This window comes from Triticum aestivum, chromosome 1D (genome assembly GCF_018294505.1).
Source record: "Triticum aestivum cultivar Chinese Spring chromosome 1D, IWGSC CS RefSeq v2.1, whole genome shotgun sequence".
NCBI lineage: Eukaryota > Viridiplantae > Streptophyta > Magnoliopsida > Poales > Poaceae > Triticum > Triticum aestivum.
The window spans coordinates 17,880,813-17,897,858 of record NC_057796.1 but is presented as its reverse complement, the minus strand read 5'-3'; the positions used below and the strand labels follow the sequence as shown (position 1 = coordinate 17,897,858).

At 44.9% G+C, this 17,046-nt stretch overlaps 2 protein-coding genes, 1 non-coding gene and 1 pseudogene across 3 annotated transcripts; 2 read left to right on the top strand and 2 right to left on the bottom strand.

Moving 5' to 3' along the window:
• Positions 1-227: 227 nt before the first annotated feature.
• Positions 228-1,714, top strand: LOC123163214 (BTB/POZ and MATH domain-containing protein 2-like). The gene is made up of 2 exons (XM_044580959.1): positions 228-439; positions 524-1,714. Exons 1-2 carry the CDS (start codon positions 373-375, stop codon positions 1,492-1,494), a joined length of 1,038 nt encoding a protein of 345 aa, XP_044436894.1. The 5' UTR covers positions 228-372; the 3' UTR covers positions 1,495-1,714.
• A 4,102-nt stretch (positions 1,715-5,816) lies between these two features.
• On the top strand, positions 5,817-12,517 carry LOC123179990 (nuclear pore complex protein NUP43). Its single transcript, XM_044591932.1, has 5 exons — positions 5,817-6,570; positions 7,434-7,503; positions 11,629-11,863; positions 11,955-12,028; positions 12,110-12,517. The coding sequence occupies exons 1-5, from the start codon at positions 5,984-5,986 to the stop codon at positions 12,182-12,184; spliced, it is 1,041 nt and encodes a 346-aa protein (XP_044447867.1). The 5' UTR covers positions 5,817-5,983; the 3' UTR covers positions 12,185-12,517.
• Positions 12,518-12,641: 124 nt separating this feature from the next.
• Positions 12,642-12,828, bottom strand: LOC123183715 (U2 spliceosomal RNA). The gene has a single exon (XR_006492748.1). It is a non-coding gene; the product is annotated as a U2 spliceosomal RNA (small nuclear RNA).
• Positions 12,829-15,671: 2,843 nt separating this feature from the next.
• LOC123183716 (uncharacterized) lies at positions 15,672-15,855 on the bottom strand (annotated as a pseudogene).
• Between the last annotated feature and the right edge of the window lie 1,191 nt (positions 15,856-17,046).

The window sequence follows — 17,046 nt, the reverse complement described above, 5'->3', positions numbered from 1 at the left end:
GGGTTGCGTGGGCTTTTCCTACTTGACATCCGTTACGTTTTAAAAAAAAGTTCAGTCTACGCCTACAGGCCCCGCAAAGAAAAAAAAAAGAGTCTACACCTACAGCGACGCAACATGGGCTAACATTAGCTTTTGATGGGCCGGCCAAAAGAGTCTACGCCTAAACGTACATGGGAACAGACCCAGAAAAATCTTAACGACAATCACCGTATAGCTATCATCAGGACTCTGGAGACCAAGAGCAATACGTTGGAGGTCAAGATCACGAAACCCTAGCCACCGAGGAGCGAGCCCACGAGAGCGACGACCAGGCGACCCAACACAACCGATCGTGGCGGCTTCGGCAAGGACCGCGGCGGTTGAGCGCCTTGGATGGCCGGAAGAGCAGCCTCACTCTCACCACCGATCGCCGCCACCACCTGTGGGGGTAGGCAAGCCGGTGGGTGGACTCACGTTTCTTTGGATCTTTCGGTTTGAGAACTATAGTGTATTTAACTGTTGCTTCATTTGATTGTAACTACAGTGAGTAAGGGAGGCACAACCACAGAGCCGCCGCCGGCCTGCACGACGACGACTCCGATGGATTCTGCAGTCCTCCAGTTCAGGCTAGACTACGAGCAAGTCAAGCGCCTTAGCGTCGACGATGTCGTCTGCTCTGAGGCCGTCTCCGTCGGCCAACACCTGTGGAGGATCGACTGTTACCCGCGGGGACCAGAAAAGTACTCCGACAAGGACAATGGAAATTATGTTTCCCTGTACCTTAGGCACATGAGCAGCTCCAGAAGCGTACATGCAATCTTCGACGCCTTCTTGATGGACATAAATGACGACCCATCAGAAGCACGAAAGACGACTCGACTTCATAAGTTCGAAATCAAGGGCGACCCTTTAAAGCGTGACGACTGGGGATATCATCGGTTCGTGGCCAGAACGGTCCTCGAGGAAAACTATGTTATTGATGGGCACATCACGTTTGTATGCACCATCATCGTCATGCGTGATACACCTGTCACCGTGCCGCCTTCCGACATCGGGAACCAACTCGGCTGCTTACTGGATCAGCCACATGGGACGGACGTGTCGTTTACCGTTGACGGCGAGACATTCCCGGCGAACCGAGCGATTCTTGCAGCCCGCTCGCCCGTCTTCAAGGCAGAGCTTTTTGGGTCCATGGCCGAAGCTGCAATGTCATCCATCACGCTGCATGATATCACACCCGCTACATTCAAACATATGCTTCGGTTCATATACACGGATGAGTTTCCTACTACTACACAGGATAACCCATCCAATGACGTATTGTTTGATTTATTACTTGCCGCTGCAGATCGGTACGCACTAGACCGGCTAAAGCTTATGTGTGTCCAAAAGTTATGGGATAATGTGTCGATGGATACAGTTACAGATATTCAAGCTTGCGCTGAGATGTACAATTGCCCAGAGTTGAAGGACAAGTGCATTGACTTTATTATGCGCAAAAAAAAAGTGCATTGACTTTATTGCTAGAAAGAAAGGATCCAAGAAGCAGCTGGAGGAGTCTTCATCGGGCTAGCTAGGGCACAAACTTCATGGATTATTATATATAGTTGGTGAGTTTAGACTTTAGAGAGAGTGTTGGAACATATATACTGGAGTATTTTACATTGGTGCATATTCATCTGGGATTCTATTTGTGCTTTGACAAGAATTAGGGTTTTCTTGTGTTTAACAATTACCTTCACATTTATACAATAATCAGTGTTTTTCTTAGAAAGGGTGCATCGACGGGGATTTACTGTGTTTTTTTGTTGCTAAATTTTTGTACTAGATATGGTTTTTAGTTTGTTAGTCCTGAGCGTTCATGTGCGCACCTATCTTACTTATGCACGTCCACTGGTCTAGGATGATCCTTGATGGCACTGATGTACAAAAAAAGTGATTAGACAAATGTCTTCTGCAACAATTGACTATTCAGGATAATCCTAGTAGAAGGTATATTTACAAAAACAACTAGACAATCCTCTCTTCTTCAACAGTTGACAAAACACACGGCAAGCTTCTATCATAAAATATGCTCGGTACCCAACCACCAACATACTTCAATATGATGATGAGGTAGGATCTTCAAAGTGAGAATCATCAACTATCCTTTCTAATGGCTTAATATTGCCAGCTTCAGAAAGGGTGCGACTGGAAAGGCTATCGTCACAACTGAGCAAGAGCAGAAGAGGATACTGACGCATTTGCATGTTGTATGATACTATAAGGAACCACTCCTTGGTTACCAAAATCGATGTAGAATACTTCAAATTTGTCATCTACGGATCCGACGGCTCCTCGGGGTCCAAATAACCTGCAAGAGTTATAATGGAAATGCTCCTTTAGGATATTGTACCATTTCATTATCTGTGAAAATCTATAACTAAGTTGTCATAAGAGCAAATGTAAGCATGGAACATTGCACTGAAATGGGACACACTACAAAATCTCGTCTATTTTGCGATGTTTCACTTGTGTCACGCAAAACTGTTTTTCGTCACAGAAAATGTCATGTTTACGTTTTCTAGGCATCACTCTCACCATCACTGAAGCGTCGTCATAAAAAATAAAATCTTGACGGTACCACTTCCTCCGTCATGCAAGATCGTGTCTTAGGTGACGAACCAAAAAAATATCCCTATTGGCCATTTTCGGTGACGGCCCGGAATGTCTCCTTTGATAGGCCAATCTGTCGCCTAAGATAGTTTTTGGTGACGATAATCTGTCACCAGTGATCGGTCCGCGGGTTTCACCTGTCAAACATTCTGACAAGCGGGGCCAACAATTGCTGACGTGGCTGCTTTCATGTGGGTCCGTTGTGGGTTTTATCGCCAACGGTCCCGTCAGTAATAAGCCGACGCCAGTTTTGACTGGTAAATGCTGCTGACATATGGGCCCAAAAGTTGCCGACCTGCCTGCTTACATATGGGGCCAGACAAGGGTGACAGCATGCATTTCCATCACGATTACCGCCGCACGTAGAAAAAAGCTTTAATTCATATATTATTAAATTTTCCTGTTAAAATTTGTATTTAATTTGAAATTTCGGGAAATAGATTCAAAATTTGAATCGATGGAATATGAGAATTCAAACATTGGCAGTAGATCTTCATTTCAAGTGAAACCTGATATTTTACAAGGAGAATTGTAGGACAGTCTCGGACATTACAAAGTAGACAAAGAAAAATTAAGTTGACTAAGCATGAGGCAATGGGCGTTCTCAGACGTTATCTTCTGATGACTTCGTGAACTTCATTAACAGGGCAGGGTTTGAGAGAGAATACAATAACAAAACATAGAAATGCACAACCTAGAAATATGTAGAAGCATTCATCAAATAAGTAGTACAAAAGTCACTATCACGATCTTACCGAAACCATATGAAGCAATACCAAAGTTTTGCTTACGGACTTCCAGTGAAACAGTTTATTCCAACTTTGGTACTGCTCTAGAGATTATAGCTCCAAATTTTACTTGAATTGGAGCGACGAGCCCTTCTTGAAGATGTCTTGGAGCCTTGCACCCCTTGTCATTTCACATGTCGCTCGACAATGGAATATGATCCAGAATAGTAGGGTTTATACAACGTGTACATGATGGGCTGCATGAAAGAGCTCATTATGTAGAGAACTTGGTGAAGTTGCTGAGCAAAGAAAAGACATGAAATTAATTCAACGCGGGGGGGGGGGGGGGGGGGGGGTATTACCAAAGTTTTGCTTACGGACTTCCAGTGAAGCAAGATACTGCTCTAGAGATTATAGCTCCAAATTTAACTTGAATTGGAGCGACAAGCCCTTCTTGAAAATGTCTTGGATCCTTGCATCCCTTGTCATTTCACATGTCGCTCGACAATGGACTATGAACCAGAATAGCAGGGTTATACAACGTGTGCACGATGGGCTACACGAAAGAGATCTTATGTAGAGAACTCGGTGAAGTTGCTGACCAAAGAAAAGACATGAAATTAGTTAAGGGGGGTGGGGGAGGAGGAGGGGGTGAAGGCGGCCGGCCGTGAATATCCACGAGAGCGCACGCGCTATTGTGTGGGTGTGGTGTGTGTACATGTAGCATACTTCCTCCTAGTGCCTCAACTAGGTGGACCATTGGAGATCACCTTATATGTTGGTCACAAGCCTCTTCTCTCGGCGTGGTGGTACTACATTTTTAGCCACCTCAGGACCAAGGCCTGACTAGCAGGTGAGACCATATGGGCCAAGACTGCTGTTCCATTTAACTCTGCTTTCTCTTAGAAACAATATGGTGTGGCGAGCACATGTGTGCTGCATTTAACTAACTCTCCTCTGTTCTATAGTACGGTGGTGTGAGTTTTTTTTTGTGTGTGTGCAGATTTTAGATCACATTTCCTCGGCGGCGGAGACCAAGGTGCCAGCCTCCGAGGGACGAATGCGGCAGCGGCCATTGCCGGACTTGGAGGAAAGATGACCAGAGATATCCATCTAATTAATTAAGAGTTGGGCAGACGTGAAGCAATGTACATGTGAGTTTTCATGAATTGAAAATGATATTCTATTCTTTTCCATCCAATTTTTATTTAGCAAGCTAACTTTTTCTACAGAGTCAGTGCATTTTTTGAGGATGTCACAAACCAATTGTTCTAGAGTTTGTAATCTATCTTTCTAACCATCCTCCGTTGATGTTTATTGGCAGTCTCTTTTCGTTCATTTTTTTTGAGACGCGGCCCTTTAGGGCCCGATTAATTAAAAAAGATCAAAGAGAATTGCCCGGTTGATTACCGAAAAACTGAGCGAAAGCCGTCACATCATGCCCGCTAAAACAAGGCACCATGGGCAACCTGGCCACCAACATAAGAACGCACACACGTCGCCGAGGAGAAAAGCGTCGTCGAGGTTGCAACCCGGTGTCATCATCATCACACCTCCACGAGGGCAGCTTTGACTCCACCATCGACGACCACCGAAGAAGCCCTCACCACAAACAAGCGTCGAGGCCTGATAGCAGGTGTGTGCTAGTCAGGGTTTACAAGCAAAGCACATATCTATCCTCTCACATTGGGGTAAAGCATCTCTCACATGAACAACCCCACAGTCAAGCTCCATGTAACATCTCAGGTATCCTCTAATATCCCAGCTCACATGTAGGGCTTACAAAAATAACTACACAACCATTTTTCTTCTTCTGCATGACCCCATATCCTCATATATATCCTCTCGATTGATGCATAGGTTGCTGAACACAGTCTCAATTTATAGACCCTTCATTCATGCCTCCAGTATGCAATTCATGTACATGGATGCCATGCATGATGGCCGTACGCATGAAAATTACATGAATGTACTGCTCATTTTAGTAATCTACTTCCTTCGTCCTGATGGATAAAATTGGATGTATCTATAACAAAAATACGTCTAGATTCATCCATTTCTCCGACAAATATTTCCGGACGGAGGGAGTACAACGCGTACACGATGAGCTGCACGAAAGAGCTCATTATGTACAGAAGATCAAGGGGGTCTTAGCACCATCTAAATTCTAAAATATACTACTCCCTGCGTCCCATAATATAAAACAGCTTGCAAAACGTTCTTATATAATGGGACGGAGGGAGTAAAAATTAGTATGAGAAACTCTTCCATATTATATATGCCGCATTACATTTTACATGTCCTTGTTTATGTAGCATAACAGATATACGAAGAAAGAGATGCAAAAGAGAGATAGGGACCATTTTCATTACTTTTTTTTAGGATAGACCATTTTCATAATTTTGTATTAATGTTGGGCCAGGGATGTTTAAAGGCTGTGCAGTGCAGCCCACGAACAGAATTCCCCATAGACGACAGCCCAGAACCAGCGACGCCCCTTTACTCTCCGTCGCCGTTCGCTCGCGCCGCCGCCCGTGAAACCTAGCTCCGCCGCCGGTGGGAGCGCGACTCCAAGCCAGCGCCACCACCACCGCCCCAAACCCTCCAAGCAACAGCCAACAATGGCGGACCCTCCCTCCTTCCGTCGCCACCCGCTCCCCTTCTCGATCGACCTCGTCCGCTGGCTCCCGTCCTCCGCCTCCTCCGGCCGCCTCCTGGCGGCCGCCGTCCACGACCCCTCCGTGCCCGCCTCCTCGCGCCTCAGCCTCCTCCCGCTCCACGACCCCGCCTCCCCGCTCGCCTCCCTCCCGCTCCCCTCCCGGCCCACGGCCCTCCGCTGCTCCCCCTCCGTCCTCGCCGCCGCCACCTCCTCCGGCTCCCTCCACCTCCTCCCCTCCTCCTTCGACACCGACTCGGCGGTGTCCGTCCCCGGCGGCGCGGGGTTCCATGTGGGGCCCGTGCGCGGGCTCGACTGCGGCGGCGAGGGGTGGGTGACGGCGGGGGAGGACGGGAGGGTGCACGTGGTGTCGGACGGCGGCGACGGCAGGGTGGTGGCGAGGAGGGTGTGGGATGGGAAGGGCATGTCGGGGTACGGGGCGGCGAGATGGGCGTCGTCCGCCGAGTTCGCCACCGGCGGCGCCGGCTGCGGCGTGCAGTGGTGGGACCGCAGGAAAGGGGACGCCGTGGTGGCGCAGTGCAAGGGCGTCTGGTGAGTGCCGGCTCTTACAGTTTCTGCTGCCTGAAAGTGATCAGTTGTGGGTACGCGGTGTATGCTCACTGGGCGCTCCTTCTGCGGATTGCTCTGAAATTTGGGGATCTACACTTCACTAGTTTGGTTATCTGATTATGGTATGCATGTCATTGTGCTATAGTATTTACAAATAAAACTAAGTTTATGGTCTCATGTCAACATGTGACCAGCTTGTTCTTGTAGGGATCAGATGATTATGTTCGGTACAATATGTTTCAAAATATTATGTAAATTTTATAGCCTGTTTCCTGAAGGCTATTGCTCATTTGCTCATATTCTTCATTTTATTTCCGGATTAGTAGCAACTCATAAGATTGCAGACGCCAAACTTCATAGGCTGCAGTCATGTGTGCTTATGTTTGAACCATAGTGTACTACTAAGATATTCTCTAATGTGGGTACTAGCTGGTTCCTGTTCTATTAAATGAGATGTGGAAATTTTGGATGTTTGTGGCTTTTCAGAGAAATTACGGCTTTTAGGTCCAAGTCTACTCGCGCAAGTCGTGTGGATCCAGCTGTAGCCTCCCAGCAAACATATAGTTGTACGGTCAAGCTTCTTTCACATGTTCTAATATGGCACCAAATGTATATCTTACGAATTTCAACTGGTGGCTGAACCAATATAGTCTACTGTCGATATCTAGTCCACGATTGATACGCAAATTCCTCTTTGAACTGTTGCTTCTCGACATCAGCTGTTTAAAAATTCAGAAATGATCATTATCTTTGCGCTGTGAAACTTCATTTCATTGAGTTTTCATCATCCCGACTGCACCATGTAGTGCTATTTATGCTGACTTGATGAACTTGTGATTTTTTAGGGGTCGTGGTGTCGCCACCGGCATGGTGCATTCCATTGATATACATCCATCAAGAAAGCATGTCTGTGTGGTATGGTCAATATCACTCTTTACATGAACTGGGAAATGGCAAATGAATGCTCACTTCAGTTTACGCATAGTAGTTAAATAAATCATCATTTTTACAATTTCCTATGATATTTGTTAGCCTCGTGTTGACCATAAAACGTAACCTCCATTCTTGTACATGAGGATATCCTTGTCGTATATGGGTAGGTCTCTGGACCGGATATGAGTACCTGAAAGGAATGGTTGCTTTACACCCAGAGCGTAGGCCGCCTAGGTCGGTGGTGCTATGTATGGCCTCTTAGTCTTGCGTACACCTGCGCCCTTATGGCATGTTATATGGTATACACACACACGGGGATATGGTAGTGCGACTACCCATCATCAGAACTCATGTATATAGCTGAAAGTCAAGCAACTTAGTGTCAATATACAGCAATATGACCAATTTGTAACATGAAATTCAGTAGGATAGAACATCCAACACTAAGTGAACATTTCCGTCTATCCCCAAAACCTGCAAAATTCCAGTATTTGAAACAGGCCCTGATTTAGTTTATTGAGGCTGAGCAATCCTATGTCAATAAATCATCAATATACATAGGTAAATCAGTCTTCCATAAATAAATATTAGTCAAAAATAGTACAGAGGCAGCAGTTGTTATGAATAGCGCCCCTTTTACTCTTTCAGAGTATATCAAGTACTATATTGTTTGGTTTGTATATAACAATTGAAGCCTTTTCAGAGGTAAAGGTGACCAATATCTTTGCAATATCCTTGGGTTGGATGCTTTTACCGATTTCATCGTAATCCTCTGAAGCTATGCACACTGTTTCCATGTTAAGCATATATTGTGCATACCCCAAAAGAGTGAAATCGAATTACCAAAGGGCTTAATAGTATTGTGCAACATAGGGAGTGGATGCTGCTCTTTTGTTAAGCTTATACTGTAAAGGCACTAGCTGCTCTTTGCTCTGAAAGTTTCACTTCCTACATTTACCAAAGAAGAGCAAGCTTTGAACAGAACTCTTTTTGCATTTGATAAACAACAATGCGCTGTGAGTGTTACTTACCTCAACCAAAGATATTCTAATTCTTCATTGTGAATTATATTCAGAGTTTTTTGACTATCTGACATACAAAATATACGTAGTGGAATGGTTCGTTAGCCCAGCAGTGTCCAGCTCTATGTTGCACATTCAGCATCTGTGGTTTGTATATGTGTCAAGTAAGCCTAGTAGTGTGGGAGACTGGGCCTAGGAAGTGGTACGGAGTAACTGCTGACTGTCGAGTGGCAAGGTGATTGAGCTGCAGAACTTGGATCACAATGTTAAGTCTAAAGTACGTGTAACTGGCCAGATATTTAGAAACGAATTAAGAGCATCTCCAATAGATGGTCCAAAATTTGGCGGTCCAAAACCGGAGATGTAAAATTTGGACCGCCAAAAAATGCGTTTTGGAGCTCCGAAAAAAGCTCAACTCCAACAGATGGTCCAAAATGATGGTCCAAATTTGCAACTCCAATAGATGGTCCAAAATGAAGATGAAAACGGCCGCACGGCTGCTACCAGCCACTGTTCAGCCGCGGTTTTGCATTCAAATAGCAACTAAAATTTGAAAATAAAGTGCATCATCATCATAGTTTCAATCAAAAGTGCATCACCATCATAGTATCAAATTCGTCTACCAAAAGAGCATCGTCTCAATCAAAGTTTTTCGCCCTAGAAATTAAAATGCACATGAATATCACTCATTCGGGTCATCAACACCGCTGGTGTTGTGAACCGTGGTACGATCATCATCTCCATCACCGTCTTTGTCGACGTTCTCAACAAGCGGTGAACTCTCGTTGCCGTGAGCACCACCGGAACCATCTTCATTGCGTCCCATGTTGCCGCCATATCCACCTCCAACGCCACTCATGTTGCCGCCATAGCCACCTCCCAAGCCACCCATCATGTTGCCGCCAAAAGCACCTCCCATGCCGCCAAAGCCACCTCCCATGCCGCCAAAGCCACCTCCCATGTTGCCACCGAACCCACCGCCCATGTTTCCGCCAAATGCACCACTCATGGCACCTCCAATCATGTTCATGTAACCTCCCATGGCACCACCCATGGCTCCACCCATGCCTCCTCCCATGCCTCCTCCCATCATCATTTGCCTCATGAGCATTTGCTTCTTCATGAGCATTTCACCGCGACAAAGTTCAACATATGCCTTTGCCTTGGCATCAAGAGTTGATGTGTCCATGAACATAAACTTGAGTGTCCTCTCTTCTACCATCTTCCTCTCGTCGGCCGCGGCCTTCTTCTCCTCTAGTTCCACCTTCCTCTCCTCGGCCGCGGCCAACCTCTCCTCGGCTGCCGCCCTCTTCTCCTCGGCCGCCGCCCTTCGCCGCTCGGCCTCACTCCAGTCCTCTATTTCCTTGAGCTTCAACATTCTTTTCTCTTCGGCATACTCTTTTCTTGCCATGACAATGGCATCAAATCCTTCCTTGAGATCATTGTCTCCGGCCTTGGTTCCCTTCGCTTTCTTGTTTCCATCGGGCCTATAAGATTTTGTCGCGGAGTGAGGAGTGGGGCTCGTCTCCTCAATGGCGACATCTTCTTCATCCTCAACCAACACACTCTTCTTCTTCGACGATTCAAAAGTCTCTCTAGTTTTCCACTTCTCCACATCCTTGAGCTCTTTGTAGCAATGATGAAAAGTGAAAGCTTTTCCTTTCCTTTTCTTCTTCTCGCCTTTCATGTTCCTCTCCCGAAACAATCCTTGTGCAATCATTTTCTACAAAGAAACATTTCATCATCAACATAGTGAACAAAGAGGAAATATTTGACAAAGCACGGACGAAGAGGAAATATTTACCAAATCACTATCACCGCAATCACTTGGGTTCATGCGAGCAACATTTGACAAGCAACCGGCCCACTTTGAGCATTCGGCGTTGATGGTGGACCAACGTTGGCGTAGAGAGTCGCTCGAATGGAAGATACCACTTGTGTTGCGCTCATCGAAATACTCCTTGATGCGTTTCCAATAGGTGCTCACCGTTTGTTCGCTTCCAATGCTTGCATCTTGAGAGATTTTCTTCCAAGCGGTGCATATCAACACATCCTCCGCGGTGCTATAATTGCCACTTCTTCCCTTGGCAATGAAGCCCTCATCATCCACATCAAGATTGTCATCATCATATTGGGTTTCATATTCTTGTGACTCATATATGTAATCATCATTTGCCACATTTGTTGCGTGCATGAAAGCTTCATCATCAACACTACAATTGCACGCACAAGCAATCAAGGACACAAAAAATTTGAAACAACAAACGAGAGCACAACCGCAAAATTTATACCTTTGCGACATTTCGTCGAACATGTTGGGAGGCGGTGGCCGTCGGCGTGGCCACATCTTCCTCCATGGCCGGCGGTGGCGGCGGGGGAGGTGGAGGAATGGATGTGTGGTTGCAGGAGGAGGCCGCCGGCCGCACCGTCTGCGACTCGTCGCCCCGAGCCGCCGCGGCCGCCTTTGAGAGCTTCAACGGCCGCGTAGAACTGTCGGCCGGGTTGCGGCTGCGGTTGGCCGGCCGTTTGACGCTGCCTCCTCGTCCCTTAGCCGGCTTCGCCGACTGCGCGGTGGCCACTGGCCGGGGCGGCGCCAATCCGGGCCGGCGGGTGGGGGGCGGCGGCATGGCCGCGGATGCGGGCGGGATGGCAGTGGCGGCAGCGGCGGCGGCCACGTGGGTCAGCCCACCGGCTGTGGCGGCGGCGGAGAAGGCGGCGGGGTCGTCGGCATCGGCCATGGCGATGCCGGACGGCGGGGGGCGGCGGCGGCCGGGAGGGTCGCGGGCGGGCGGGAACGGAAATGAAGTGGCGGTTGGGCGTTCGCGGGCGGCGGCTAGTTTTGGACCAGATGCATCTCGTGATGTATATTTGCATCGCGAGGTGTTGCATTTTACATCACGAGGAGGCCGCGGTCCAATTTTTTTTTGCATATGGACCGTCTGTTGGAGCAGTGTTTTTGCCCCAGACGGTCCAAAAGTTAGGTATTTTTACATTTGGACCGTCTATTGGAGATGCTCTAATGGGAGTGTTTAGATGAGCCATTACTACAAATATAAATCACTTCTGACTCTCTGATTGTTTGTAGGTTGGAGGCTCCTCAGGAACAATATTTGCTTGGGACCTCCGCTGGGCACAGCAGCCAATACCACTCTCTGGTGTAGGCCTTGATGAAACAGCACAACCCCTGTGCGAGAGTGAGGTCTGGGAGGTTCTTTTTGACAACTACACACAGTCTTCTGATATTATCTCGTCTGTCTCAACAAGAATATTACCTGTGATGCTGTGCTCAGAGGATGGAATCCTTGCAATCGTCGAACAAGGTGAGCCTTTACCCAGAAAGCGTTGAATTAATGTGTCTATTGTTGACTTGTTCCATGCAAATTGCTTACGATGTGACAATTTTGTCACTAGATGAGTGGCCTCTTGCATTGCTTGCCGAGCCCTGTGCTATCAACTCCTTTGATATCGATCCTCAGAACCCTTCTGTAAGTTTGTCTGCTCCAGGTTGGAAACAGAAAGTTTCTTTTTCTTTCTTGTACTTGCTTTAATTTTCTCCTTGTACACAGGATGTCGTCTGTGCCCTGGAATGGGAATCGATTGGCGTGCTTACACGTGGAAGTGATGCAATGGCAGAGGAATGAAAACTTTCACTCTCCAACAATTTTATTAAATTTCCATGCATAACTTCCTGTGGTGGCCCGTGGCATGACTACTCGAGAAATCAGGGTAAGCATCTTCCGAGGACACCGGCATGCTGTCCTTTTGTTGCTCATCAGCTATCAATTATGGAAGTGGCGTGCTCGGCGTGTATTTCATTTGCGGCTTTGTGTAACTTGCCTATGCTATGCTGTGACACAGCTGATTTGAAGAAACCATCGTCATTGTAAACGTGGATCGTGTAAAACTTGCTGCAACTCTCTGTGAATTGGTCTTCAGCATAGGTGAAATCGGAGGCTTACCTTTAATGTTCTAGCATAACTTCTGCATACCGAATCTATGTAGTCATAGACCGAATCTATGTTGTCATAGTTGTGGTCTTTTGGATCCAGGCAAAGGCTTTGCACACGAATTTGCACCAAACAATTTATTTTGTTTTGGTTGGGTTGCGCCTGTTCCAAGCAGTAGTGCAACGCTTGGACGACGCATGAAAACCGCCAATATGCGGATTCTTCCCCACAAAGAAATTAACTTAATATCTCATGGATCCGTAGATTCATGTATCAGATATTAAACTGATAAGAACAGATACTACATTTGATCTTAGCCAAGAGGCCGAGAAAGGTATGCTCTGATCGGTGTCCCTGGGTCTGCTTTTATTGCTCCGTGAACCGCCTAATCACAGCTCATAAAGCGGTATGGGATTATTCCAACAACTCAAAGCTACCACGTCTACGCAAAAAGTAAATAAAAAAGGCTGACTCTTATTTTACGTTCGTCGGCCTGCCCTCCTCCAACCAGCAACGAACCCAAACGAGTAGATGACGGCCCACATGCTCTCGGGCCCAGTTTGTCATGATTTTATAATCCTATCTGGCGCTTCAGGCTCCAAATACAGAAAAAATTGCACCTGGTGCACCCTCGCTGCACTTCCTTCTTAAAAGGGCAGCCCATATTATAGGAAAAAAAGCGCTTCAGGCACTTTCAGTTGCTTTTTGCCTGGTTTTTTCCATTTTCCATTTTCCGTTTTCTTTTTCCTTTTTCGTTTTGTTTTATTTATTTTACCTTTTCACTTCTTCATTTCAAATGCATGAATGGTTTTTTCTCAAATTCGTTTTTTTATATTTTTCTCTCAAATACGTGAACCTTTAGCAGCGCAACCACTCGGGGGTTCCATAGTTCTATTGGAAAAATTCCCACTCAAAAAAAGAGGGCGCTTCGGAGGCAGAAATAGAACTCGCCAACAGAGCTCCAAAAATTGGGTATTAACTGAGACAAACAACGGGCAAACTTTTTTTAAAGGGAAGGGAGAGGTAGACTGTCCCTTTCGTTTCATGCGATTTGGGATCCTCATTTTGGTCAACCCGCTGTGGAAGCCTTTACTCGAGGAGGTGCTGCTGGTCCAGTGAATATTGCTTATTCTGGGCAATTCAATAGTTACCGACGAAAGGAGTTCCCCTTCTCTTGGCCAATTGACGTTCTGCTTCAATAAGTCATGACCTTCACTCTCCTCAAGTGAGGAGGGCATATTGTTTGACCAACGAAAGAGAATAATTGCATTCCTTCCAGGAGGTCGAGTGCACGCTTTCCTCGGTTTCGAATCAAGGGACAAAGATAGATCCTCGGTAACGGCAAAGGGGATAGCCTTGCTTTTGAACTCCACTTTTTGCTCTGTCCATGGAGCGTATGAATTTCCTTAAATGTAGATAGACCAAAAAAGGGAATAAAGGGATAGGAATAGGGATTATAGTACCATTGGAAGAAGAGGCACTGCTTCGATTTTATGGGGTACCTTTCAAGTGTACCAAAAAGTTCTTTAAAATTTGTTTCTGCCCGGAATGTCCGTTCGGAATAGGAAGCAAGCCCAACCACGGACTTGGGCCTCTCGGGGAGGACCGAGTCAGTTGTTGGTTTGTCAGCTAGATCCGGCACAGGACATGGCTTTTGGAGCAACGGTGCCATGTCGCATGAGGTCGACAGACCGGGGTGAGCTCGTCTAGCAAAACGGTCTCAGAGGCCAGTTATGCTAGTTAAATCAAGGATTTTCAGGATACTTCCTTCGTGGAATAAGATATTGGATCCTCGAGTGATCTCTTTTTCTTGTTGCTTCATAAGAGTGAATCGAATAGATTCAATTCGCGTTATAAGAGTAAAAATTCCGCGGCCTAAATCCGGAAGTAATCTTTAAAAAAAATTCAATTCTGGGAAAAAGGAGCAATATGGAGTGAAATCCAACAAAAAAATCAGTAACTAAAAGAATAAAAAAGCTTTTATTGAGTCATTTAAATTATAGAAGAATTCCTGAACCATTTCTTAAATTAAATTTGGTTAATATTTATTAACCCCATAAAAAAGAAATAATAAAGGCCATTTCTTCTAAAAAATTAGAATAGTGCCCCGCTCTGAAACAAAGAAAAAGGTGTGTGCCACACTTACGAGGGACTGCCAGTGAGATACTGGAGGAAGGTGGGGATGACGTCAAGTCCGCATGGCCCTTATGGGCAAATCTGTTTATCAAAGTGCTTCTCTGATTGCTCAAGACATCTCTTTTCAACTGAGGAACAATCCAATCTCATTTCGTTCCATTTTTAGTAAAATAGTGGATTTCTATTACTATGAAATTCATAAATGAAAATGAAGTAGTTAATGGGAGGGCTACCGTTGTCTATGTTATACTGTTAAATAACAAGCCTTCTATTATCTATATTCTAGTTAATACGTGTGCTTGGGAGTCCTTGCAATTTGAATAAACCAAGATGATTATTTTCAATGAGTAGTTGTAGGTGCAACTTCGGAAAAGAGAATCTGATAAAGCTTTTCTTGCCTAGAGTCATTGAGTCATTATAAGCCTTAATTCTATTAAGGATCTTCCGCGGTCTTATTTCTTTCACTCTTGCTCGAGCCGGATGATGATAAATTCTCATGTCCGGTTTCTTTGGGGAACTACGAGATCACCCCAAGGACGCCCTCGGCGTCCAGGGGTCACGGACCGACCATAGACCCTGTTCAATAAGTGGAACACATTAGCTGTCCGCTCTCCGGTTGGGCAGTAAGGGTCGGAGAAGGGCAATCACTGTTCTTAAAACCAGCATTCTTAAGATCAAAGAGTCGGGCGAAAAAAGGGGAGAGCTCATGAACTTTTTCCTAAATTTTGATTTTTTTTAATTCAAACCAATTAATTTTTCAGGTTCATGATTTTTTTTCAGTACTGCAAACTTTTTTAAAATTATCAAAATGTCTAAGTCGTGAATTTTCTCAAATTAGTCAATTTTCTCCAAATTTCATGGACTTTTTTCAAATGGACAAACTTTACCTCTGAAAAGTACTTGATAACTCTTGAGTAACTCTTTTCGTGTTTTTTTTATTTAGTAACTCTTTTTTTCAAAATTCATGAACTTTTTGCATGTTCGTGAACTTGTTTTGAAATCTGCGAACTTCCAAGTTCTTTTTCGAAAGTTGAGCCAATGGTCAATGGGTCAAGTCAACAATCAATAGTGCAACGCTTGGACGACGCATGAGAACGGCCAATAGGCGGATTCTCCCCCACAGAAAAATTAACTTAATATCTCATAAATCCGTAGATGCATGTATCAGATATTAAACTGATAAGAACAGATATTACATTTGATCTTAGCCAAGAAGCTGAGAAAGGTATGCTTTAATCGGTGTCCCTGGGTCTGCTTTTATTGCTCCCCGAGCCGCCTAATCACAGCTTCAAAATCAGTATGGGATTATTCCAACGAGTCGAAGCTGCTACTTATTCGAAAAAAAGCCGACACTTATTTTACGTTTGTCGGCCTGCGCTCGTCCCAACCAGGGAACAGGCCCAACAAGTAGATGACGGCCTACATGCTGCCTGGCCCAATTTGTCATGATTTTGTAATTATCCCAATTCCTATCTTGCGCTTCAGGCTCCAAATAGAGAAAAAATGGTACCTGGTGCACTCTCGCTGCACTTCCTTCTTAAAAGGGCAGCCCCTATTATAGGAAAAAAAGAAGCCCAACGTTATCTGGTTTCAGTTGGTTTTTGCCTGGTTTTTTCCATTTTTCGTTTTCTTTTCCCTTTTTAGTTTTTTTTTTATTTTTTTACCTTTTCACTTCTACATTTTCAAATTCATGAATTGTTTTTTCTCAAATTCTTTTTTTATATTTTTCTCTCAAATTCGTGAACCTTTAGCAAATTTCATGAACTTTTTCCTAAATTTTGATTGTTTTATTCAATCCAATTAATTTTTCAGGTTCATGATTTTTTTCAGTACTGCAAACATTTTGAAAATTATCAAAATGTCTAAGTCGTGAATTTTCTCAAATTAATGAATTTTCTCCCAAATTTCGTGGACTTTTTTCAAATGGACAAACTTTCAGAAAAAAAATTGAACTTTTTCGTGTTTTATTAATTTATTAACTCTTTTGAGTACTTGATAATGTTTTTTCGAAATTCATGAACTTTTTGCATGTTTGTGAACTTGTTTTGAAATCTGCGAACTTTCCAAGTTCGTGAACTTTTTTGAAAGTTGAGCCAATGGTCAATGGGTCAATTTAACAATCAACGGGTCAGTTACTGGTAATGGTATTCGTGATCCTTTTTCCAATTCTTAATTTTTTTGGTATTCGCGATTTTTTTCTTTCAAATTCATAATTCGTTTCTCAATTGCTGACCCGTTTTTATCCTTGACTGTTTTTTTTCGAAATTTTGTTAAGTCAAGAGTCAACAGGGTCAAACAGTCGGTTTTCCAGGGTCAAACGATCAATGGAGGACCAAACTAGGGATTATTTTTAGCAGAACCGATCGAAGGAGCAATGCTGCTGTCGAGCGATCGAGCGAAGCGAGCGCTCATGCTAATGG

Bases quoted from the DNA above. Each gene is read 5' to 3' on its own strand.
- LOC123163214 (XM_044580959.1), top strand. From the start codon at position 373: ATGGCCGGAAGAGCAGCCTCACTCTCACCACCGATCGCCGCCACCACC. The intron at 440-523 runs GTGGGTGGACTC...TTGTAACTACAG, and splicing joins CTGTGGGGGTAGGCAAGCCG to TGAGTAAGGGAGGCACAACC.
- LOC123179990 (XM_044591932.1), top strand. From the start codon at position 5,984: ATGGCGGACCCTCCCTCCTTCCGTCGCCACCCGCTCCCCTTCTCGATC. The intron at 6,571-7,433 runs GTGAGTGCCGGC...GTGATTTTTTAG, and splicing joins GCGCAGTGCAAGGGCGTCTG to GGGTCGTGGTGTCGCCACCG. The intron at 11,864-11,954 runs GTGAGCCTTTAC...TTTTGTCACTAG, and splicing joins CCTTGCAATCGTCGAACAAG to ATGAGTGGCCTCTTGCATTG.